Below are 24,773 nucleotides of genomic sequence, written 5' to 3'. Positions count from 1 at the left end.
CTTGTTCAATGAACGATGCTCAAGACACTTGACAATCACAAATTAAGTTTCCAGTACCTATAATTGCATGCAGTTTCATAAATTTAGCCTTTAAACCACTGAAGTATAAAGGAAATAAACTACAGCACAGCAATATTCCTGTCAAGAGCAAAAGCTGTCCAGCATTCTGAGAAGTATTGATTTGGCTAACTCTGTGGTTTATGTTCTGCTTAAACAGCTGATGACAGCCACAGGTTCTATGTACCAAGGGTCCTAAGGGGAAACATTTACTTTGGTGGCACAGATGTTAGATTATATTTTCTAAAGTAAGACTAAGTATCCAAATCACTTCTATACCATGATGCAGTATGATCTTCAGTTATTTTGCTATCAATAATCTCACATACTTAATCCACCTCCAATCTCTTCCACCTACAGTCTGCTTCCAAGATATTTCTCCGTTCTGAACCTATTCCTACTGATGCTCTGTAGCTATTTCAAGATTCAAGATCATTTAATGTCATTTCCTGTACACAAGTGTAAAAGAACCAAATCACTGTTACTCCAGATCTAGTGCAGCACAGAAAAAAACCACAAAAGATTAAAAAAAACACAATAATAATCAAAACACGATAAGTATAAATACATAAGATAGCTTATATACATAGACTGATTGTATATTGATAAAGTGATGCTAGGCACAGGATACATCAGGTGACTGACAGGAAGGTAGTGGTTGTTGGGGGTGTGTAAGGGTGGGTTAGTGGATGGAGAAGTTCATCGGCCTTACTGCTTGAGGAAGTAACTGTTTTTGAGTCTGGTGGTTCTCTTGTGGATGCTACATAGCCTCTTTGATGAGAGTGGACAAACAGTCCATGAGCAGGGTGGGTAGGATCCTAGATGGTGTTAGCCACCCTTTTCCAGCACCTTTCTGTATCCTTGTTGACAGGTAGGCTGCTGTCGGTGACTCATTCTGTAGCTTTGGCTACTGGTTGTAGACCCTTCCTGTCTGCTGCAATACTGTGCAGTGCTACAGCTTGTGGGGATGACACAAGAGGTACTGCAGATGCTGGAAAACTGGAGCAATACACACAATGTGCTGGAGGAGCTCAGCAGGTCAGGTAGCATCTAGGGGTGGGAATAAACAGTCGACATTCCGGGCCAAGACCTTTCATCAGCACTCTGTGAGACATGTGCTCTCCCAGGAGTTTGAAACGGTTGTTGCTGCTGATGTTAATGGCTGTGTGAGTGCTGTGAGTTCTCCTGAAGTCTTTAACCATCTCCTTTGTCTTGCTAACATTAAGGAAGAGGTTATTTGCTTGTTACCAGGCCTTGAGCTATCCACATCTTCTCTGTCGGCCATTGCGTTGTTGGTGATGTCATGTCATCGGACAATGTTAATGCTTAGGTGTTTGGCTGTGCAGTCATGTGTGAGCAGAGTGTACTGCAATGGGCCCAGCGCACAGCCCTGCAGAGTGGGGGGAGCATCTGTGTTGAGGTTGATGGGGAGGGAGGAATGGTTGTGCAACCTGATTTCATTCTTTCAAATGGTTTTGTTTCCTTGTGGATTTATTATTACTGTTAGTTTACCTCAAAGCTCAAGTCATGGACTGTAACTGTTGACATTGGTTGTATTGGAGGTGGCAAAGATTGTGTTGTTGCCAATCTGAGCTGGCTCCGAAACGGTAGGGCACTAAGGAATGTTGATAAACAGAAAGGTCCCAGTTCATTGTTAACTGAAAGAGGAAACACTAGAGGTAAAATAAGAATCCCCTGCATGTGCCTTCATACATTGCATCATAGAATTTATAAGAGGTACGCTGCAACTTTGCAGAACCCCGGTCAGGTCATCCTAGGTGTTGTGGTTACTGTAATATTACAAGGATGTGATTGCTCTGGAGAGAGTGCAGAAGAGATTCGCCAGGATGTTGGCTGGACTGGAGGACTTTTAGTTATGGGGAGAGAATAAGTAGGGCTTGTTTTTCAATGGAGGCAAGGAGACTGAGGGGTGACCTGATAGAAGTATATAAGATTATAAGAGGCATAGATGGGGTAGATATCAAAATCTTTTTCCCTTGGTGGGGGTCTCAAAAACAAGAGGACATAGATTAAAGTGAAAACAGGAGGATATGAAGGGTAAGTTCTTTTTTTTAAAAAAAGAGAGGATGATTGATATCTGGAACTCCCTGCCAGAGGATTTGCAGGAATTTGATACAATTACAGTGTTTCAGAGGCATTTAAATAGGCAAGGCATATTTGCCCTCATTAAGTACACATTTCTATTATGGACAAATGGGTTTCATAGAGAGAACTAGCATGGTTCTAGTGGGCCAAAGGGCCTGTTTCAGTCTGTAGATCATGATATTATTTTGGCCATTCAAAGTTTATGAATAGACTTCCTCAAATAGGTACAAATTGTTGGTATACTTGAAATTTACTTTTTTCCAATGAGAATAACGTAAAGCCTCCATAGTCAAAAAAGTGCAAGTAATTTGAAAGCTGAAATCGAAGTAAAAAGTGCTGAAAGTAGATGGCTGAACAATTTACATCTGTAAAGATACCAGCCCATCAAACTTTCAGTATAAAACTCTCTTCCTGCTCTGAAGAACCTGATAATTGGATAAAAAGTTAACAGTAGTCTTGTCTTCTACATTCACATATTATCCTCTAGTGATAATGTGCAGAAGCCCAAGGTTAGCTTTCTAATGTATGATCTGAAAACAGTTCACTGAGTAGCCAGTTAGCAGTTTTTCTGTCATCACTAGTATTGTATTAGGGTTGAGTGGTCTAACAATGAGAAAATTACTAGGTTCTTTTCCAGCATACTGAGAAATTGTGCTCTACCCAACATTAATATTTGAAGTAAAATCACAGTAGACTCATTTAAACTTTAATGAATAAACAAATGAAAATAAATATAATCTGATGTTTTTTAAAATGTGCATATGCGGTATTTGAAAATTGAAGTACAGCTGTTCTATCCATAAGTGTAAAGAATAAGGGTGGAATCATGTAACAGGCAGAACACCTTTCTTTAGAGTTGTACTAAATCTAGATGATTAGGTGAAAATACATTAGTAGCACAATCCTATAAATAGAAAGAATACATCAAGCTGTGAGGTCAATGTAAACAATTTTTTCTGCTAACACAATTGACCTAAAATAACAGTGTATTAAATACAACTTGCAAATAGAGTTCTATCAATTCTTCTACTTAATGATAATAACTGTGGGTTTCTCATTTGTGTTGGAGTTTTATCTCCACAGCTCTATGGTTTAATAACTGTCGAATGTAAACAGCCAAAGACGGTACAATTAACTCAGATTGAGCCGGGGCATAGATTTTGATTAAGCCCTTGCTTGCTCTTTAACCTTGTGATTGCTGAAGTACTTTTGTCAAATGTTTGTGAAAAATTTCTTGAAGCATTTGTACCAAAAGTGAAGTTTTATGTTAAAAATATTAATGGAAAGACATTTCATCTTTTACTACGATATATTTTCTTATTTTAAATAACACCAAATATTTTCTTAATTCTTTATCAATCATCCTCTTTTTTTTAAAAAAAGAACTTGTACTTCGTATCCTCCTGTTTTCACTTTAATCTATGTCACAACCATCTTCATCAGGTCCGCAGGTAGCCTATCAATTAACTGTTGCTCGCCAGGTGAACCATTAACAAAATTTACTGATACAGTATTTAACTTTTTGTTCAGCTTTAAGTGCAATCCTTAAAACGAGGAGCTGAAATGAGCTGTAAGAGGAAGTGGTAAAGGCAGATATAATTACAACTTTTACATTTGCACAGGTATTTAAGAACAGAGTGATTATGGGCCTAATGAATGCAAGTGGGGTTGGTGTAGATGGGCTGTGTGGTTGACATGGACAAATTGGGCTGATGGGCCTGCTTCTTTCCGTACCATTCCATGGCACTATGATTACAAATTATAAGAACATAGAACATAGAAAATCTACAGCACAATACAGGCCCTTCGGCCCACAAAGCTGTGCCAAACATGTCCCTACCTTAGAAATTACTAGGCTTACCCGTAGCCCTCTATTTTCCTAAGCTCCATGTACCTATCTAAAAGTCTCTTAAAAGACCCTATCATATCTGCCTCCACCACCATTGCTGGCAACCCATTCCACACACTCACCACTCTCTGAGTAAAAAAACTTATCCCTGACATCTCATAAATTTCAGATTTTCAGATTGTGGCAAATGTATTTATTGTAGCAACGGATGATAATATAGTTAGATCTCATAGCTTTTCCTTTGGTGTAAGCTGTATACAGACAGATCTGACAAGCACAGATCAATATTTACCTGGGTTGATATGCCCTTCATATAATTACTGATAATCTAATCATTCTTTCCAGGTGTGTATTTTATTTGTTGAAAATATATAGTATTAAAAATACTTATGTGAAGTCTTTATTTGAACTTGCTTCATTCATCTCTGTAGACATAATTGAATTTAATATGATTCAAACTCCTTTAACGTTCCAGAGCAGGTCTCGACAGATTTGTGGCCATTTTGCCAAAACCCACACCCACACAAATAACATATGAAAGTGATGGTTTTCCCAAAATCAATTGTCTTAAAGAAATCCATTCAATGTTGCTGTAAGACTTGCATTCTGGAAGTAGGGAGTTTTATAAAAATTAAGCTTATCTCAAGCGTTCTAGTGCTGGCAGTTGTTATATTGTTACTGTTTAATTTGGATTTTTGCTCTGAAATTGTCACTGGAGCTTAGCAGTTTCTTTGTGTCTATGACAGAATATGAACAATATCGTCCATAAATTTATCAACAGGTTACAAAAACTGGATTGTAAAATGTAAATTCTGGGAGCTGGCTTATTGCATTGCTGATTGCTTCCAATCTGATTGGCATTAATATTAAAACAACTTGAGGCAATGGATTTGTATTCTGGATCTAATTAGGATTTCTCTTCTAATCTCCAAAAGTCTAGGATTAAATTCAGTGATCTGGAATATATATGAACCTTTTTCTTTGCCACTTTAATCTAGTGGTTATTTGAGCGTGCAGCTCTCAAATTACAGCTGGTAGTTTGAATGCCCTTTGAACTTCTCTATCACATCTGATTGCAGGGCTGCAATTTATCTGACAGCATAAGGAACTAGGGAGTAATTTTTACTCCTAAATCTGAATCCCTTCAAACTTACATGTCATTTCGCAAAAGGTTCTAGAGTAAGAAAGCTTCGAAATGGGCCCTTTGACCCACCAAGTCTGCACTGACCACTTGCACTTTACAATCGTCGGTTGACCTACCACCCAGCATAACCCTGACATGTGGGAGGAAATGAGTGACCTTTACATAATTTGACCTGGGCAGCTGCCAAGCTCAAGTTCTGAGGATCCTGGTGTATTTATGACTAAAATTTTTGGACAAAAATATTCAAACCAAATGTCTGATATTTTATGATGATTGGATTTAAATAATTCATTTCCTTCCTCTTCACTAGAATCTATAATTTTTTTTAGCATATTTGAGTTTATCTTTATGGCCTTGAAATGAATGGCATTAATAATTGCAAAACTTCTGCAGTTTCATTTCCTAAGAGTTGCACTGCCTCTCCAGCGTTAATAATGGCTTTGTGAGTTAAACTTACAATTTCATGCATAATGGAACCTAAAGAACAAATATGGCATGACTTTTATGTTTCAATCAAGATCTAGCAGGAGTTATTGAGATTCTCAGGAACTTACACCACAACTTGCTGGCAGTAATGTGCTGGGCATATTGTTTAACAAAATTTCAGGTCAATATTTTCATTCAATTCCAGAATTTTATTACTCGCTAAATACTTATTTTTGTATACTTTTTTATGGAGCAAAGTATTGCTGTGGTTTGAAAGTTATGAGGGAGAGTTGTACTAAAAATATTAGTTGCTCTCGGGTTTTATTGAAGTTAAAATACGTTAGTGAGTTACATTTAACTTTGATCGAAACCTCCTGGCTTGCTGCCCAGGACCAGTTCTAAATCATGCGGTGAAAGTTTTCATTATGGAATAAGATTGGAGTGAATAACTCAGCATTGTTCTCAGTAAACCAGCTGTTTAAAGTTCAATGGGTGCAAACCAACCTGGAGAGCGTTGCTGTGGATTATGTGTACTGAGCAGTAGTATTCAATTTATGTTCTATTCATTTATCCCCTGTGGTGTTGCACTCAGGAAGCCAAAACCAAATGTTGTCTTCAGGTGAATTGGAGGGAGGGAATAGAGTATAAATTGAACAGGGTATACAGATGCAATTTGGTGTTGATTGAAGTGTAGGTGGTTCTCTCCGGTGCGGAGTGAGCAACGAGCAGACAAGGGTGGTACAGTGTCACACTTGGCAGCAGAGTTTAATTAATGCAGGAATAGTTTATGTAGGCAGTGTCCATTATAAATGCAGTCTCAGGAATTTATAAGTGAAAACTTGATGGGAAATGCTTTCAGATAAAGGATTTTTGTTTGGTTTGATATTTTAAACTGACCTTGGAATTTATTGCTACCCAGAGAGGCTCCATTAATGTCTTACCACTGAATGTTTTGGACATGGGCCCACCACTTGAAAATATAGTATCGTCCAAGCAAGGGCTTTGCTTGCTGTGTAAGTGCAGGTTACACAGAGAAAAAACAGGTACATCTCAGGTCAGCTGGCTTGAGTTGGAGCTCAAGGGAGAGACAGGTTGGGGTTAAGTGGATTTGGGGTGGTATGGAATGGTAATAAATTCAGATGAGGGTCATTTTGATCTGTGACGCTGGAGCCCATTGTCGCTAGTGAGAAGTATTGGGTGGGTTGTCGAGCTGCATGTCTCTTAACAGAGAGCCAGCTGTAGGGTGGGGGAATGTGTGATTGGCACAGTAAAGGTGTGATATCACAAGTGGTTGGTACATGTTGTTGGGTAAAGGGTGGGGGTAATTAGGGTTGTCTATTAGATTGGAGAGGGGAAGCTGAAGGGGAATAAGTAAGTTAAAAGTTAAAGGGAACCTGGAAAACTTAGAAGACCTTCTTTAAATCTTGCTGCTGCTGACTAAGCAGGGCTATTTAAACCTGATTGGGCTGAGTGCCCAAGGGCAGGAAAGTTTCTGAACAAAGCAAACTAACTTTTCTCAATGCTTGCAAACCGAGCATGAAGTGCCAGTAAGAATTTTTGGAATGGCAGAATTTGACCAAAAACTATCATAACTATATTCGGCTCTGGAAGGGAGTGATTTCTGCATATGCAGTGCCATGAACACCATGCTACAAAACTGAGTTGTAGGCTATTCAGAATTGATCCGTGCTCTTTTTGGGAGAGGAAATGGTTGTTTTAGTAGGTGCTATCAGAATAAGTTGGATGTGTAATTGCAGTGTATTTGTAAGTGGTCACAACCAGCTACTATGTATTGGTGATGGTGGGAAAGAATTTTTAGTGGTGCATCAATCAGTGTGCTGCTTAGTCCTAGATGCAGTCTGTGTTGGCACTACTGCCTTCCAAGCAAGTTGAAGAAGAATTCATCGCTCCCTGACTTGTGCCGTTCTAGGTGAACGGAGAGAGTTTGGGTATCACATTTTTATGTGGTTATTTCATTTTGCTCCACTTTGGATTTCTGGGTAATGATGGACACCCGCCCCCCCTCCCCCTGCACCACCACCACCGCCAAACCTGCTTCTCAGAACTTAGCTGTTTTCATCAAACTTTCCTCATTATCTTCATGCTTTCTGAAATGCTTAAATGGTATGATGTGGTTGTATGGAATGTCTAAAACTGGGAATAAGGCCATGGGAACTCTCAAGTGCATCGCTAGGGATAGTGGGCACTGAGGCTCAGCCACAGATGTGCTAGAACAGCTATATGATTCTGAGTTATTTGACCGTAGATAGTACAACTTCTGCAAACTCATTGGCACAAAGGACCATAGTTTCACTAAATGGGAATGCAACGCAAAGTTTCTATTCCCAAGCCTTGGTGCCACCTGTTTTTAAAGTATAACACATGCGAATAAAAGATGCCTAATACTTTAACAAGTGTATAAGCACTCTCATAATATTAAGCTAATGTGACAATTACAGTAAATGTTAGTTAAGCTCCACTGAATTATATTACCGCAGCTGCCACTGTCAATATTTTTGCTACAATTTCAATCATTATATTTCTTCTAATCAATGTTTACATTTTTCATGACGTAGTTTAGAAATTAAAATGTATTCTTGATTATATTATAGATGTGATTAAACTATCATTAATTACATTTGTTTTTCCCTCCAACAGTTTGCATGCTTCATTTTTTAACTGCTACTAATTGTTGATGGTAATGTTGAGAAAACTCCTATTAGAGAAAAAAAACAAACCATTTGTCTATGAAGACATGGATATTATTATTACTGTTATTAAAAACACCTGCAGAAATATTTGCATATTTTAAATATGCAAATATGAATGGACTTGATATGATTTTATTTTACCATTGGATCCTATATTTACTTCCAGCTCTCAGTGATGGGCTGAATTATGTGTTTGAGCTACAAGGTTAATTATGGAGTCAATTTCAAAACAGTAATCTGGTTTTTAGAGCCCATAAGAATACAAAGAAATACTGTATCTGTCCAAATTCAGTCCTAGTTGACAGTGCTATTCAGAGCAGGAATGGTAGGTATTGGATGTTGTACAAATCTGAGTTATGATTATCACTAAGGGAAATGCATATTGCATTAAACTTGCACCTTACCTGGTTTGTGTGGTCATTGACACAGTGTAGTAAAACATATCATCCCAACTTTATAATTGTGTATATCCCTCAGCACCTGCTGAAATTAATTGAAGAATGGTGGATGTCCACCCATATTAATTCCTTTTCCTATTCCCATTCTGACATGTCAGTCTGTGGCCTCCCCGACTGCTGTGATGAAGCCACATTCAGGTTGGAGGAGCAACACCTTGTATTCTGTCTGGGTAGCCTCCAACCTGATGGCATGAACATCGATTCCCTGAACCACTGTAATGTCCCCACCTCACAATTCCCCATTCCCATCTCCCTCTCTCACCTTGTCTCCTTATCTACCCATCATCTTCCTCTGGTGTTCCTCCCCCTTCCATGGCCTTCTGTCCTCTCCTATCAGATTCCCCCTTCTCCAGCCCTTTATCTCTTTCACTAATCGATTTCCCAGCTCTTTACTTCACCTGTCTCTCCCCCCCCCCCCGGTTTCACCTATCACCTACTACCTTGTGTTTCTTCATTCCCCCCCCCACCCCACCCACCTTCTTAATCTGACTTTCCAATTTTTTTTTCTCCAGTCCTGATGAAGGTTTTTGGCCCGGAACAGCAAGCGTCTACTCTCTTCCATAGATGCTGCCTGCTGAGTTCCTCCGACATTTTTTGTGTGTTGCTTTGGATTTCCAGCATCAGCAGATTTTCTCTTGTTTTTTAACTTTGAGTGGTGTTTGCCATTTTGCAGATTGTTAACATCTAAATGACTGATCAGATGCGCCCCTCAGTCGAACACCTGCAACTCAAGAGATTTTCTTTTCATTAACTTCCTACCCCTTTCATTAAAGTGCTCTCTTTCTCAACTACGTAGGATAGCAAAAGCAATTCTTATGTCACAAAAGCACTTGTAGACCCTGCAGTGTTTGTACCTCCATAAACCTGAAACTGTTTAATATTTGTAATGGGGGAAAAAACTGATCCTATTGTCTCTGTCGTTCTACTGACATGGACCTGCTGGCAAAAGTCATCCTGCTTTTAAATAACAAGGTCTATTGTGGCATATGGCTAGGCAAGGACAACCTCTGCACTTGAAGCAGTTGAAAAGGTATCCTGTGACAAAACTGTTTGTAAAACCCATGAAGGGACATGTATTTGAATGTCCCTGATACGCAGAAGCATTGGAAAAGGATTTGAAATGATTAATTGTCAATGAAATAATTATACAAGTTAAAACTATTTAATAGAAAAAAAATTGAAAAACTCTCAAAGAATTAAATACTTAAAGTGGTAGTGAATGTGAATGCGTCAAAGTAGAAGTGGTAGAGATATTGGGAGGGTCATGGAGTGGAGGTTAAGCAATAAGGACAGAAAGCCCAGTGCATATGCTGTGCTCTAGTGGGCCCTTGTCTCTGTTGCATTTATTATAACAGCAATTGAATTTTAATAAAGAGTCTGATATGAAGACCTTCTGATGAAGATCATAGAAAGAACTTTTCTCACACCCCTTTGACTCATGGTGAGCAGAACCATGTAAGATTCTCAAGAAATGTAGATACAAAATAATAATAAATGTTACTGATCAATAAAGGACATAAAATGGCTTCCATAAAGAGACATTGTATTGGCTCTGTCATTTAAAAATATGGCAGATAATGCACTGTTCTGTTATTGTTAAAAGATCTCTGTCAGAAAATATTATTAACTTTCTGCACAGCTGTTTGCATTTCTTACAATCTGCCAGAGGTTAGTCAAAGCAATGAGAATTGTTGATTGTTCATGGACCAAATGTGAGTCATTAACCATAATTTTTTAAACATGCATAGTGCTTTAACAGGATATAATGGTAGAAATCTCTCAAAATTTCAGCGATGGGAGTTTTCTTAACCTGCATTATTGACATAAGCAGTAATCTTTTCAGTTGCACACAAGGACATCTGAAATATGAGTTGAGTTGTAAACCTGCCTCTTCCTCCTGCTTGCACAGAAAGCCACCAGTATGCTGAAGTACTTTCCTCTGGTCTCTCCTCCCAATCTCTAAGCTAACTTACCTTTGCTTCCTTGTCTTGTCAGTAGACAGCTCTGCTTCCTGTTCCTCTTTGCATTATGTCACCACATTTCCACTGGAATTGGTGGGAAACCCTGCCCTTAAATTGCTGAGAAAACGGCCATAGGATGAATTCTGTTGAGGCAAAACTCCCTTCCCCCACCCTTGAAAGTGTGCAGCCATCTGCATCTCAGTAGTGGGATTATTGTTCATTGTTTTCTTTACTTGTTGCATTTAAGATATCAGACTATTGCCGACCGCTTTCAATTAGCTAACTGTAGGCTGTTGCTGCAGTATGCCTTGTTTATTCCTGGCTGATGACATACACTGACAACATAAAATGCTAACCATTTGTGGATTACAGCAGGAATAGTTATCAGTGTTGTGGGAATGTCGGAACTCTGCCCACACTAAGATTTTCTCATGAATCTTCCTGGAGCAGAAAACTTTCCAATTTCAATCCAATTTCCAATTTCGAATGTGTCCTAAAACTGACACTGGGCTGCTATTTTAGAATATGCAAGGGGGCTATCATACAAGGAGATACTGGACCTGTTTAAGGCTTCTTTTGGTTGGATGTAAGCCATTTCTTCTGTCATGTTTCAATAAGTGTGATAATAAATGCACTTGATGCTGATGATTCTCTTTTTTTCTCCAATATTTTTATTATTATTAATATCAACAAAATAAAATTGATGTATAGATAATGGGATTACAAACACACATTTCAACTGAACATGAAAGAATACATAAGCAATAGTTACAGTATAAATGAGTATTCCCAAATCATGGACAATACAAGAAACAAACAAACAAGGCAAACCTAGGTATATGATAATATATATTAAAAAAAAGAAAAAGAAAAAAATTATGCAAAAAAACTAATCTAATAACTAATAAGGCAAAAAAACAAAAAAAGAAAAAAGTAAAAGAAAAAATGAAAAAAGGGCTATTTATAATATCTCACAAAAATACAAAATCATCAGTGTCGTCAACTCCGATCCTCTCAACATACATAAAATTGAAACTGGAAAAACAAATAGGCTTGGAACAGGGTCATATTATATCTTATGAAAATATTGAATAAATGGTCTCCATATCTTTTCAAATTTAATAGAAGTATTAAATACAACACTTCTAATTTTTTCTAAATTTAGACATAACATAGTTTGAGAAAACCAATGACATACGGTAGGAGGATTAATTTCTTTCCAATTCAACAAAATAGATCTTCTAGTTATTAATGTAAGAAATGCAATCATTCGACAAGCAGAAGATGGAGTGAGTCCATCACTGGTAAACCAAAAATTGCAGTAATAGGATGAGGTTGTAAATCAATGTTCAATACTGTAGAAATAATATCAAAAATGTCTTTCGGATATTTTTTCAAAAGCGGACAGGACCAGAACATATGAGTTAAAACATATGAGGCTGATGATTCTCGTATTACCGATATTTTCTTCCAACATAAAGGAAGGCGATCAATTTAATGCTGGCTCTCAGAGCATTTCCACCAGTCCCACTCTCCCACTTATTTCTCTGTAAACTGTTTTACCCTACATGGCCTTTGAAAGCTATCTTGATTCTGCCATCCATCAACAGTGGGGACACTTGACTGGTGGCAGTGAACCTGCCAATATACTGTATCTTTGAGATGCTGGAGATGATTGGGATATTCAGGAATATGGCTACAAAGAGAGCATGCAAACTTCACCTGGACTGCACCAAAGTTTTTTTTTTGCTACTTCACCAAATGCTGTCTTGTTCTCTGCCCTATTTTAGGTGGGTTTTACTGTGAAAGTTCAAATTGTTCAGACATAATACCCCTGCATAACTCAAGTGTGCCAAAAAAATGTAGGCTGAAATTTGAAATGATTCAAGTACAAGATATTGGTGAAACTGTCCCAGTGCCAAGCTTGGTAAGAAGTAATTAAGCTTCCAGATTTAATCAAAAATCAATGCTAAAACTGAAGCAACCCAGTTTTAACTTTTTGCTGGAGCTTGACTGTTGGAGCATACTGTGTGTTCCTTTCTCTTCTCCCTATTATGATCAGTAATTACAGTCATGAACATTACTAACGTTGAATGACATGTATTCTATTGCAAGTTGGCAGCATTAAGACAGAAATGGCCTTGTATTAAATAACAGTATTACTCTAAAGGATTTCTCCAAAGTAATGCTTTACAAATGATCCTTTCCTTCAATATTTATGTGCAGAAATATGGTATGGGACCATTAAGAAAATACTATACAAGGCTGCTTTCTTCATTGACATCATTAATAGTATATTCATCAATTTATGGAAACTTATTGTTTCCTTGTTTAACCTGGGCTTCCAGGATGACTCTCGATATTTCTTCTCTGGTTTCTCTAAATCATGTATTTACATAAAGTTATGCAGATTAGTTCTAGGCTTCAAGATTTCTCTGTACTACTGTGTCATCTAGGAACTTAATGATATGTATTTGGAGCAATAGCCCGACTGTCTTACTGAGTTGTTTGATTTCCATCTGTTAGCACTCACATCCTAATGGTTCAGATTTGGAGGTTGGACTATGGTAAATTAACCAATCAAATGTCTTTGTTGCCCTTTTCACTGTTCCATCAAATTAACTAACCAACTTTGCAATCTTTACAGATAAAAATCATAGCAAAGTCTTTACTCAAGCATCAACTCAGGCTAGGTGCAAATTCTACTTTGATTAAGGAACTATCTTACTTACAGGGGTTTAAATTTAATTTTCATTCAGCTATTAAAAATTAGACATTTCTTAATGCTGATCTTCCTATTCTATACAAATTCTTTCCACCTTTTCATGTGTTCAAGAGTAATTGTTACAGAATGCAATTTTTGAGGAATAAACTTAATGAACCCAGAAAATAAACAAATCTAAAGTGGATATTTCTGTTATGTGTACAACAGATAGTAAGAAAATATTTAAGTGCAAAACTTATGACATGCACTTGAGAAACCAGGAGGACATTTGACTATTGTTGTGGTGTGATAAATTTTGTGTGGTCTAAGCTATTTTCTTTCAAATTACATTTTATTTATTTTATATAGACTTGAAACATTTCAATGTAAACAGGACTTGACTGTAAAACCATATTGTAGCGAGATGACTGAAATATTTGTTGCAGTTTGTGCAAATGTTTTTTGTTAACCGTAATTACAGCTCATTGCTACAGTCACTTATCTGGGTACACCCAGTAACATTAAAACTCTTCATAGGTTTGGATTTCCAGTTTGGAACAATGGTAAATAGTAGCCTTAGTGTTTATGGAGTTAAATTTGAACATCTGTTTCTGAACATGTTTGTCCCATTAACTATGAGTACTTCAAAGTGTGATTACAATGACTAAATTTTCCTATGGAATTGATGATTAATTTATGGATGCTAAAGCTTGCCAGTTTTAACTTTGCTTAGATTTAATTATTGTACTGTTAACAATAAATTATTGTACCAACATGCCATAATAGGTCAATTCCTGGATTCTAATTCTAGCATCACCAACATCTGAAGTGTATCTGAATATAATTTTGGAGAGGCCTTTGGTATGCATAGGAATGGAGCAATCTGTCTTCAGGGTGAAACATTTTTGGAACCAGAAGAACTAGCCATACAGTGTATAAGTGCATCTTGGAACTGATTAGTGAAGCAGAGATGTTAGCCAAAAATATGAAAAATGTTAGGAGTGGTGATGAGGAGAAATTAAAATATATTATCAAATGACCTGTGATGTGGATTACTTTCATACAAGCAAAGATTATCGTAAAAACACTACTCTAAATTAAAACATGGTATATATTGAACTATGAACTGTGCCAACAGGACTTGCTGTTGGTGCTACTCCAAAATTGGCATGAATATAATGGAGCTGTGTATGGTATATGAGAAATACAACCTTGGAGTCTGGGTGACAACAGGAGATTTTGAACTAACCTTGTGCCACTTTCTATTAAAAAGCAAGCAAATTTATAAAATATAATGTAAGCTACTGAAGTTAAATAGAAATAAAATTAAACCTAGTTAAGGTTTGTAATTTATTTAAATTCAGTAATACATTGATTTGTATACCATTAAATTTCCCGTAAGTTATTTTAAATCTTGCACTATCTAGTATTTTAAAGAAAGACATCAGCAGTGCAGATGCTGCAATCTGGAACAAAAAAAATACAAACTGTTGGAGAAACTCAGTAGATCAAGTACAGTGCCTTGAAAAAGTATTCAGCCCCCACAACTATTTTCACATTTTGCTGTTTTGTTTTCTAAATTTAAAATGTATTGAAGAAGGATTTTTTGAGCTAATCTACAAAACATTGTGCATCGTGTCACATCAAAAGAACAATTCCAAAACCTGTCAACAATTTACCAAATTTGAGAGGCTGAAAAAGTATTCATCCCCTTTGTAATTGCTACGCTAACTTTCCTCAGTATCCATATATTACCTTACCAACTCACCCAATTTGTTGATATAGAAAATTGGAGGATCACCTGTTTTCAATGAATTTATAAGAATACTATCAGTGCCTTCTCTTTCTCTGTAAAGTCTAACAATATGGTAGATTTTCAACAGGTCAAACCAAAATGAAGACAAAAGACCATTCAGGACAAGTCAGGGAAATGATAACAGAGAAGCACAAAGCTGGGGAAGGGTACAAAACCATCTTAAAGGCATTGAATATACCTCTGAGTTCAGTGTTCATCATCGTGAAAAAGTGGAAAAAATATGAAATGACAGCCACACTGCTTAGATCAGGCCATCCCTTTAAACTTAGTTGTCAGAGAAGTCCGGTACTAATAAGGGAAGCCACTGTGTTGGTAATAATCATTCTTGAGTGAGCAGCAGAAGTCAGGGCTGCAACTGGAGATGAAATCTATGGATCCACAATCTCTAAGTTCTTGTACAAAAGGGTTACTTATAGAAGAGTGGCAAGGAAGAAGCCCTGGCTTAAAAAAAGTGTATCCTTGCCCGCAAAGCGTCACTTAGAAGGTACTGTAAACAACTAAAAGAAGGTCTACTGGTCAGATGAGGCTAAAGTGGAACTTCTTGGTGTCAACACTAAGTGGTACTTGTGGCATAAATCTAATACTGCACATAAGTGAGGTTACACAACCCTGTTGTAAATTATGGTGGAGGTAGCATCATGTTATGGAGATGATTTTCAGCAGCAGTGTTTGGAAATCTGGAAGGATTGATGGAAGGATGAATGCTTATAAATAAAGAGAGATCCTGGATGAAAACCTGCCAGCCTTTGCCAAAAAGCTTAAACTGGGGAGGGAATTCAGCTTTCAGAAGATTAACAACCCAAAGCACACTGCCAGAGCAACTATGGAGTGGCTTCCAGTGAAGAAAATTAATGTCCTTGAGTGGCCCAGTGAGAGTCCTGACCTTAACCTGATCAAACATCTCTGGCAAGACCTTAAGATTGCTCTATATCGTCACTCACCAATTAACCTGGCGCAGCTTGAGCAACTTTGAAAGGAGGAATTGGCAAATCTTGCTCCATTACGTTGTGCAAAGCTAATAGAGATGTAATAGATGTGAGAGATGGTTCAACTAAGTACTGAATAAGGGGGGTGGGAATGAGTACTTTTGAACTGCTGACATTTCAGTTTTTCATGTTTTACGATTTTCCCAGTGGTTTTTACTCTGCTGTGAAAAAAGGAGTATGTAATTCACAAATAAAAATTTCAGTTAAATTGTTCAACATCCCTGGTTGTAATACTCATTGATGCGAGCAAAGTGTTGGGGGCTGAAAACTTTTTCCAGGCACTGTAGTATCTATGAAAATGAACAAACAGTCAACGTTTTGGGCCAAAACCCTTCCTCAGCACAGATCAGGTAACATCTTTGCATACAGAGTGAAGGCCTTTTGAATTGAGACCCTTCACCAGCTTTATTTGTGCATTGGCAAATGTAAGAAGAAGCAACACTAAATTCAGAAACTAAACGTTCCTTTCTTTATCTCTTCAGTTTTATCTACAGGCCCGCTTCACGTGGAGGGGAGCCAGGCTCCTTCGACCCTTGCTTCAGTTCACACTGGTGATGATGGCTTTCTACACTGGGCTGTCTCGTGTCTCAGACCATAAGCATCATCCCACAGACGTTTTGGCTGGCTTTGCGCAGGGAGCCCTGGTGGCTTATTTCATTGTAAGTGTTATGTCATTGTATTTTACAGTCTTTCTGAGAAAAATCCGTGCTTGAGAGCCTAAAGCAGCTCTTAAATGGCTATGATTCAACAATTCGAAAGAGACTCTTAACAATTGCAGCTCCCTGGGAACTGAGAACAGACGAAGTATTGAGTGTGGAAATTATTACCTGCTCTGGTTAAACTGCCAACTTTTTTCTCTATGACTAGCTATTCATAATTTAAGATGTGTGCTCATCATTCTTGGGTAAGTTGGACGCAGTTTCCCTTAGTTGACATCTAAATTATATGGGAGTGTATATCTGCATTCAGTCAGTCTAAGCACTTTAACTTATACTGAAGGAAGGAGAAAAACAGTTCAAAGAAGACAAGTAGAGATTAGAACTTCAGCTTCTGCCTTTATCTTTGAATCATTTGTCAACATCAAGATAGCAGTCCTCTGCTTTTATCAGAATCTTTCACTGTTTATGTGTGAAGTTGAAAATAAAGAGCCAGATTTTACCAAAAAAGTACAGCAACCATCAAACATCTTAACGTGGTTTAAATTGAGTCTGCATATCTCTATGAACTAATAACATTTACTTAGAAACCACTAAGCTGTTCCTTCACGGTAAAGAGGTGTATGGGCCTTTAGGTATATACAGTAAGTTTCTGACTGCTGTTTGAGCTTATCCACTTGAACAGTTAGAATTTGAGTTTGAATTGTTTGAATAAACATGTTTCAAGCAGCCATGTAATTGAAGGCACATTCAAACACTTTCAGTTTATAAATGATATAATGATGCATTTACTGATGTAACTAGGCATTAAATGCCTACTTTCATGAAAGCTCTAATATGGGGAAGATTGTACTTCACTGAACTCCTGGAGGTGCTCAGGAAATGGCAGTAGATCAATGCAAAGGCAAGGCCATGGAAGAAAGATTAGGACCATGGAATTGTCATTTACATCAGTCATGTACACTTCACAGTTACACTTTATATCCATTTCCTGCACACACCCTGTGAATAGAGTAGCTGAGTTTCAGCTTGACACTTTTGCACAAATGCTATTATTTGGTGCATTGTAGGAGTTAGTCATTGCACGAATACATGTGTCTTCAAAAGGGATATTTGGAATGAGTTTGAGTCCAGATTTTGTTGGCTGTTATTGGTTCCAATAAGCTGTTAAAGTCCTGAGTCCAATAAGATGTCTTTTTAAGGCTGATTCCCCAAAGGCAGTTAATGTACTTAACTGGTTAAAAAAAAAAGAATGCCAGGATTATGCATTGCTTGATTATATTCATGTGATGGACCCATTGGAGAATAAGTAGGTCACTGTTGAGAACTACACACTGTTATCTTTACAATATTTTGTACTTTGTGCAGACCTCTTTTATATAAACAGAGCCTATAATCATGAAATTGTTTGAGCACTAAATGAGACCACTTGGCCCATTGAGTCCTCTTCTAGTCTCTCCCTGTAGCTCTGCTAATTGTTTTTCCTTCAGTACTTACTAAATCTGTTTACAAAAGTCAGAGTTGAATCTACTTTCTCTAGCAAGAATTCCAGATCATTAGTGCAATTAGGATGAGGCATGGGAAGAGGAGAAGAGATGACGTAGGAAGCTCCCTTCTGGTCAGTCAGAGAACAATTGCTCAGACTGCTCTTTCAAAGAATATGACCCTATTTCCCTTTCCCACAGCAGTTTTTTCCGTACACTCTTTCCATTACTAAACAACACAATAACTTCATGACCACAATGTAACAATAAGAGCCCAATAAATCACCATTCCAAATAACGGTTTTGTAACCATGACCATAGCAAGGCAGGCATCAATTAGTCATCTTTCTCTACTCTCTTAGTATGTTTCGAATATCCTAGTATCTAGGCTGGATGGCTACTGACTTTCAGCTGAGGAGGTTGTCATTGGCCTGGCTCGGACAGTTTTGACCTCTAAGCTTTGAAGTGTCTGCATTGAATGGAATTCCTTCTTTTTGATCATTTACAGCCTGGTCTGAGTACTAGTGGTGCTGGTAATTAGATCATGTAATTTTAAGTGAGCACAGTGGATTTGTGTTCTATAGAGTCACAGCCACCACCATTGTGTGGCACATCAGAAATCTTCGTAATGTGTTGGGAGGACAGGTGGTAGAAGAGTAGTGATGTCCTCAATCCCTCCCTTGAATTCGGGGCTCCAGTGCTATTATGGCATTGCGGGAGCATCCATAGTCAGGCACTGAGGGTTTGTGTGGCTCTGCATTGAGCATATAGTCTGCATACAGTCAGATCGCACTCTGACACTAAATCCACAGGTACCGAAATGCAGCTGGCTACCACATCCATGCTGGAATAATAAGCTCCAGGCTCCTTCTGCTAGTTTGTAGTTAGATTTTTCCATATACTTGACATTGCACCAAGCTTTTTGATAGACTTAGCAACGCAGCAAGCATTCTGGTGTGTTCTCCATTTGCTTTCTCTTGTACACTGTCCCATTGAAATCCTCATCTGAGTTCAAACTGTAAGGCAATCCTTCTCCCTTCCCCTGTCTGAAGGCCACGTGTCTGTTGACATACCACATACGCATCACATTTTTAACAGGCACAGTATGTGGAATGCAGTACGCAAGCTTGTACCTGTGAATTTTGGACAGAGTGACAGTATTTTTTTCATCTTTTGTTGCTCCTCTAGCTGGGTTGAATTTCTTGGCAACGGGTATTGTTACTGAATAAGGCAGTAGGAATATGGGTTAATGAGAACTCTGCTTGAAAATTCTGCAGGCGATTCAAACAAGCTTGTGAGGTGATGAGCATTTGGACTGTGATGAAGATTAGTTGAAGCATACTTTCATCATAAGTTGTCTCAGTAGCCATGGACTCTGTCATGGTCCCTTCGTTGGTGGCCAGCACTCTCCGCTGCATGAGGAAGTCAGGATTCAGGTTTTTCAATAAGGATTACATTCTCAGAATGTAGGATGTATCATTTAGGAGTGAGATTGGGTGAACTTTCTTCACACATAAGCTGGTAAGCATGCTGAATACTAGGAGCTCAAGTCGCTAACTGTGGATAGATTTCTAGACAGATTGAGCCATGATTGTATTGCATAGTGGAGACGGCTTGTAGGCTGAGTGGTCTATGCCTCTTATTTTCCCATGTGTCTTTGTACAATTAATGGTCTGTTGCTCCTGACACCGGTCCAGTGTTTCCCTAACCTTCAGAGTATATGTCAGTTATCACGCACAGCGTGGAGGATATCTGAAACTCAAATTTGGAGAATTTATTGAGAGAAAAAGAAGTTCAAATTCTGGTTAACTGTTGGTCACAAAGATATTACGCGCAGACATGACTATCTTCAGATGAGGAAGTGTTAAATCACAATCACAACGTTTAAGAGACATGTAGATAGGTGCTTATATAGATAAGGCATTGAAAGATCTAATGTGGGCAAATGAAATCAGTGTAAACGGGTAAAATGATCAGTGTGGACAAGGGGCCATTTTTATGCTGTACAATTATGCCCATGACATTATGATGTTAATTCATAAATAAAGAACCCAGTGTTATTAACAGAATTTTGGAATAGCTATCAACAACCAGTTTAATCAGAGATGTGTGTACACCAACCCATATTTTCCATTGTGGCATTTTGTATTCACTCAGTTTATGGTTATGGCTCCTTGGAACAGCTCCAAAAGATTTTTGGGAACCACAAAAATTACTCTTGCAATATTATTATAGGGTTTACAGACTGAAGAACGTTGCAGCATTTTGAGGAAGGGGTAATTTGAAGATCGATAAATATATGTATTACAACATGATATAATTTTATACTACATTATTTTACTTTGATTAGGGATTTTTAACTGGGATTATCCATTTGGTCAAACTGAGCAAAGTTAAATATTAAGTTGTACATATTTCTACTGTATGTCATTCATTAATATTGGTCCACTTGTTTTGATATTTGTAATTGTCAGTCTCTGCCTTTCAAGCCACATATTTTTATTGAAATGTGGATTTATGCCCATAATTTACTGCCCAATTAATGGAAAAGAAGAAAAGAAGAAAATAATTGCAGTTGATTGATTTCAGAAGTAGAAAATTACTCTGTATGGAGTTTGTGCATTCTCCCAGTGACTGTGTGGGTTTCCTCCAGGTGCTCTGTTTCCTTTCACAGTCCAAAGGTGTATTGGTTGGTAGGGTAATTGGTCATTGTAAATTGTACCATAATTAGGCTACGGTTAAATTGGGATGCTGGGTGGTGCTGTTTAAAGGGCCAAAAGGCCTGTTCCCGGCATTGTATCTCAATAAGTTAAAAGAAAAATAACCTTTAGAACTTTGATCATAAATAAAAGGAAATAGCTTCATTGATGATCAGAGTCAGGGTTGTCTGCACCCTACTTTCACCAGCAGCTCGTGCAACAGCCTAGGCGATCGCCCATGACTGAGGTGACAATGGGTTTAGGGGAGCTGGACAAGCACATTAATTGCAGCCAAGCAAAGCAGCACATCTAACCTGGTATGGTTAGAGAGTTCCTTTGCTTCATCTGAATCCTTTGGTTTCTTGAAACCTGAAATCTGAGTCCTTGTTTATATTTCAGGAGTGGCTCCAAAGCTGTCTTATCATAATCTCTCATCCTCCCTTGTTCCTTAAAGGAATTTATCAGGCATGAATAATATTGTAATCATTTCTTGTAGTTGAGTTTGTTTGAAAAATTGTGAGTTTGGTGTTTAAAAAATAGTCATTTCTGAGCATATTGTCCTTGTGACTTACTTTTAACCAGAATTCATTTTTTCTTTCGAATAAATTCTCTGATTACTAACAGAGGCTTAGTGGATTCAGAATGTTTTCACTCATAGCTCATTAGATCCTGATTAAATGGTGTATTTTTCCTGAACACATTGTGGCTGCTTAATAATGCAGTAGTAAGCTGTGACCTTTATCCTCATGTCTATATCTGTTACACGACATAGCATTGTTCTGTTGGAGCTGGGGTTGTAAAGGCTGACTCACGCATTTCTACCACCCAGATATTGGAAGGAAGCCCCATTACTCATAACTGTACGTAATGAGCTTTTGCCTTTCATTTTAAAGACACTACTGTAATAGAATAGAAAATAGCAAATTAAGTTTTGGTCTGAAATTATTGTACATGCATTTTCTGTTTGTAGGACAAATTGCTTGTTTAAAAAGGTTTGCAGCTGTACTGGAAGGGGATAAATACCCTAGCGGGAAGGTTTGCTAGTACTGCACTGTATGGGAAGGGAGTTAAACTAGAGTTGAAGGGGGTTGGGAACCAGAGAGCCTGAACAGACAGTGGAGTGGTTGTGGGGAAAGATGTTATTAAGCCTACATGCAAAGTCAGGAATCAAAAGGTTGAGTGTGGTGGGACTAATCTTCTGAGCTGCGTGTATTTCAATACAAGGAGTATTGAACAAAAGACGAACAGCTTGGGGCATAGATCAGCCTGTGGAATTACGACATTGTGACCATTAGTGTGACTTGGTTGCAGGAGGGGCAGGACCGGCAGCTCAGTATTCCAGGGTTCCATTGTTTTAGATGTGATAGAGTGGGAGGCATTAAGTGGGGAAGGATGCCGTTACTCATCGGAAAATGTCAGGGTAGTGTTCAGTCAGGACAGACTGGAGAGCTTGTCTAGTGATGCTTTATGGGCAGTACTGAGGAATAACAAAGGTATAACCGTGTTAATGGGATTATATTATAGACTACCTAACAGTCCATGGGATTTAGAGGAATAAATTTATAGAGAGATTGCAGATTGTTGCAAGAAACATAAGGTTGTGATAATAAGTGATTTTAACTTCATATTATACGGGAGTCCCAGTCTGTAAAAGGGCTGGATGGGAAAGAGCTTGTCAAACGTGTTCAGGGAAGTTTACTTGATCAGTACATAGATGCCTCAATGAGAGAGAGTGTAATACTAGTTCTCCTGTTAGGGAATGAGACAGAGCAGGTGACAGAAGTTTGTGCAGGGATACACCTTGCATCTCGTGATCATAATGTTTTTGGTAAAAGTGTACTTAGTATGTGGGAAGCCTTCACAAGTGAAATTTTGAGAGTACAGAATTTGTACATTCCTGTCAGAATAAAGGGCAATGATAACAGGTTTAGGGAACCTTGGTTTTCGAGTGTAATTGAGGCCTTGGTTAAGAATAAGAAGGAGATGCATAATGAGCGTAGGCAGGTAGGAACAAATGAGGTACTTGAGGAGTATAAGAAATGCAAGAGAATACTTTTAAGAAGGAAATCAGGAGGGCTAAAAGAAGGTATGAGGTTGTTCTAGTAGACAAAGTGAAGGAGAATCCTAAGGGCTTAGTGTCATAGAGTCATAGAGAAATACAGTGCAGATACATACCCTTCGGCCCACCTAGTTCATGCCAAAAACCATTTAAACTGCCTATTCCCATTGACCTACACCAGGACCATAGCACTCCATACCCCTACCATCCCTGTACCCATCCAAGCTTCACTTAAAATGTTGAAATTGAGCTCACATGCACCATTGTGCAGGCAGCTCATTCCATACTCTCACAACCCTCTGAGTGAAGAATGGGTGAGAGGCTTCTACAGATATATTAAAAGCAAGATGATAGCAAGGGCCAAAAATTGGTCCTCTGGAAGATCAGAGTGGTAATCTATGTGCAGAGCCAAAAGAGTTGGGGGATTTTTAAATGTATTTTTTGCACCTTGGGAGGCAATGCAGCAGCGAGGTCATGGATCCTATACAGATTACAGAAGCGGAGGTGTTTGCTGTCTTTTGGCAAATTAGAGTGAATAAGTCCCCAGGGTCTGACAAGGTATTCCCTTGGACTCTGTGGGAGGCAAGTGCAGAAATTGCAGGAGCCCTAGCAGAGATATTTAAAACATTCTCAGCCATGGGTGGGGTTTCAGAGGACTGGAGGATTGCTAAATTTGTTCCGTTGTTTAAGAAAGACTGTAAGAATAAGCCAGGAAATGATAGGCTGGTGGGTCTGATATGAGTAGTGAGAGAGTCATTGGAAGGTGTTCTAAGGGACAAGATATTTAAGTTTTTGGATAGACAGGTACTGATTAGGTTTAGTCAACATGGGAATACAGATCCTTGAAAGTGGCATCACAGGTAGATAATGTTGTTAAAGAAAGCTTTTGGCAAATTAACTTTATTAGTCAATGCATTGAGTACAGGAGTTGGGATGTTTTGTTGGAATTTTATAAGAGGCCTAATTTGGAGTATTATGTGCAGTTTTGGTCACCTAGCTACAGGAAAGATGTAAATAAGATTTAAAGAATGCAGAGAAAACTTACAAGGGTGTGCCAGGACTTGTGGACCTGAGTTATAAGGAAAGGTGGAATAGGTTAGGGATTTATTCCTGAGAATTTAGAAGATTGAGGGGAGATTTGGTACAGGTATACAAAATTGAGGGTATAGATATGGTAAATGCAAGCAGGCTTTTTCCACTGAGGTTGGGTGAGACTAGAACTAGAGGTCACGGATTAGGGATGAAAGGTGGGAAACTTAAGGAGAACACGACGGGGACCTTCACTCGGGTGGTGAGAGTGTGGAATGAGCTGACAGTGCAAATGGTGGATGTGGGTTCAATTTTAACAGGTAAGAGAAATTTGGATAGGTACATGGATGGGAGGGGTATGGAGGGCTATGATCTAGTTGCAGGTTGATGGGACTAGGCAGATTAATGGGTCAGCATGGACTAGATGGGGCAAAGGGCCTGTTTCTGTGCTGTAGTGTTCTATGACTCTAAGAGTTTGTTTCATGCTTTTCTATTGAATTGCACAACTAGACCGATTCTTCAATAGTCCAGTCTACTGAACAGAGCTCCAATTTCATTGGAGCTCTACATTTGTAAAATGTAAAAACAAATTGAATTTTTAAGTGCACATTATGTTTCTGAGGTATTG

The 24,773-nt window shown here is 38.3% G+C and overlaps 1 protein-coding gene across 1 annotated transcript in view; it reads left to right on the top strand.

The window, feature by feature from the left end:
* plpp3 (phospholipid phosphatase 3) overlaps positions 1-24,773 on the top strand; it is a 132,147-nt gene that overhangs the window by 101,102 nt on the left and 6,272 nt on the right. The window contains exon 5 of the mRNA XM_059984171.1: positions 16,701-16,877. Coding sequence (XP_059840154.1) covers positions 16,701-16,877 — 177 coding nt within the window. The remainder of the gene's footprint in view (positions 1-16,700; positions 16,878-24,773) is intronic.

This window comes from Hypanus sabinus, chromosome 11 (genome assembly GCF_030144855.1).
Source record: "Hypanus sabinus isolate sHypSab1 chromosome 11, sHypSab1.hap1, whole genome shotgun sequence".
Classification (NCBI taxonomy): domain Eukaryota; kingdom Metazoa; phylum Chordata; class Chondrichthyes; order Myliobatiformes; family Dasyatidae; genus Hypanus; species Hypanus sabinus.
Note: the sequence above shows the minus strand (reverse complement) of the source record. Positions and strands in the feature narration are given on the sequence as shown.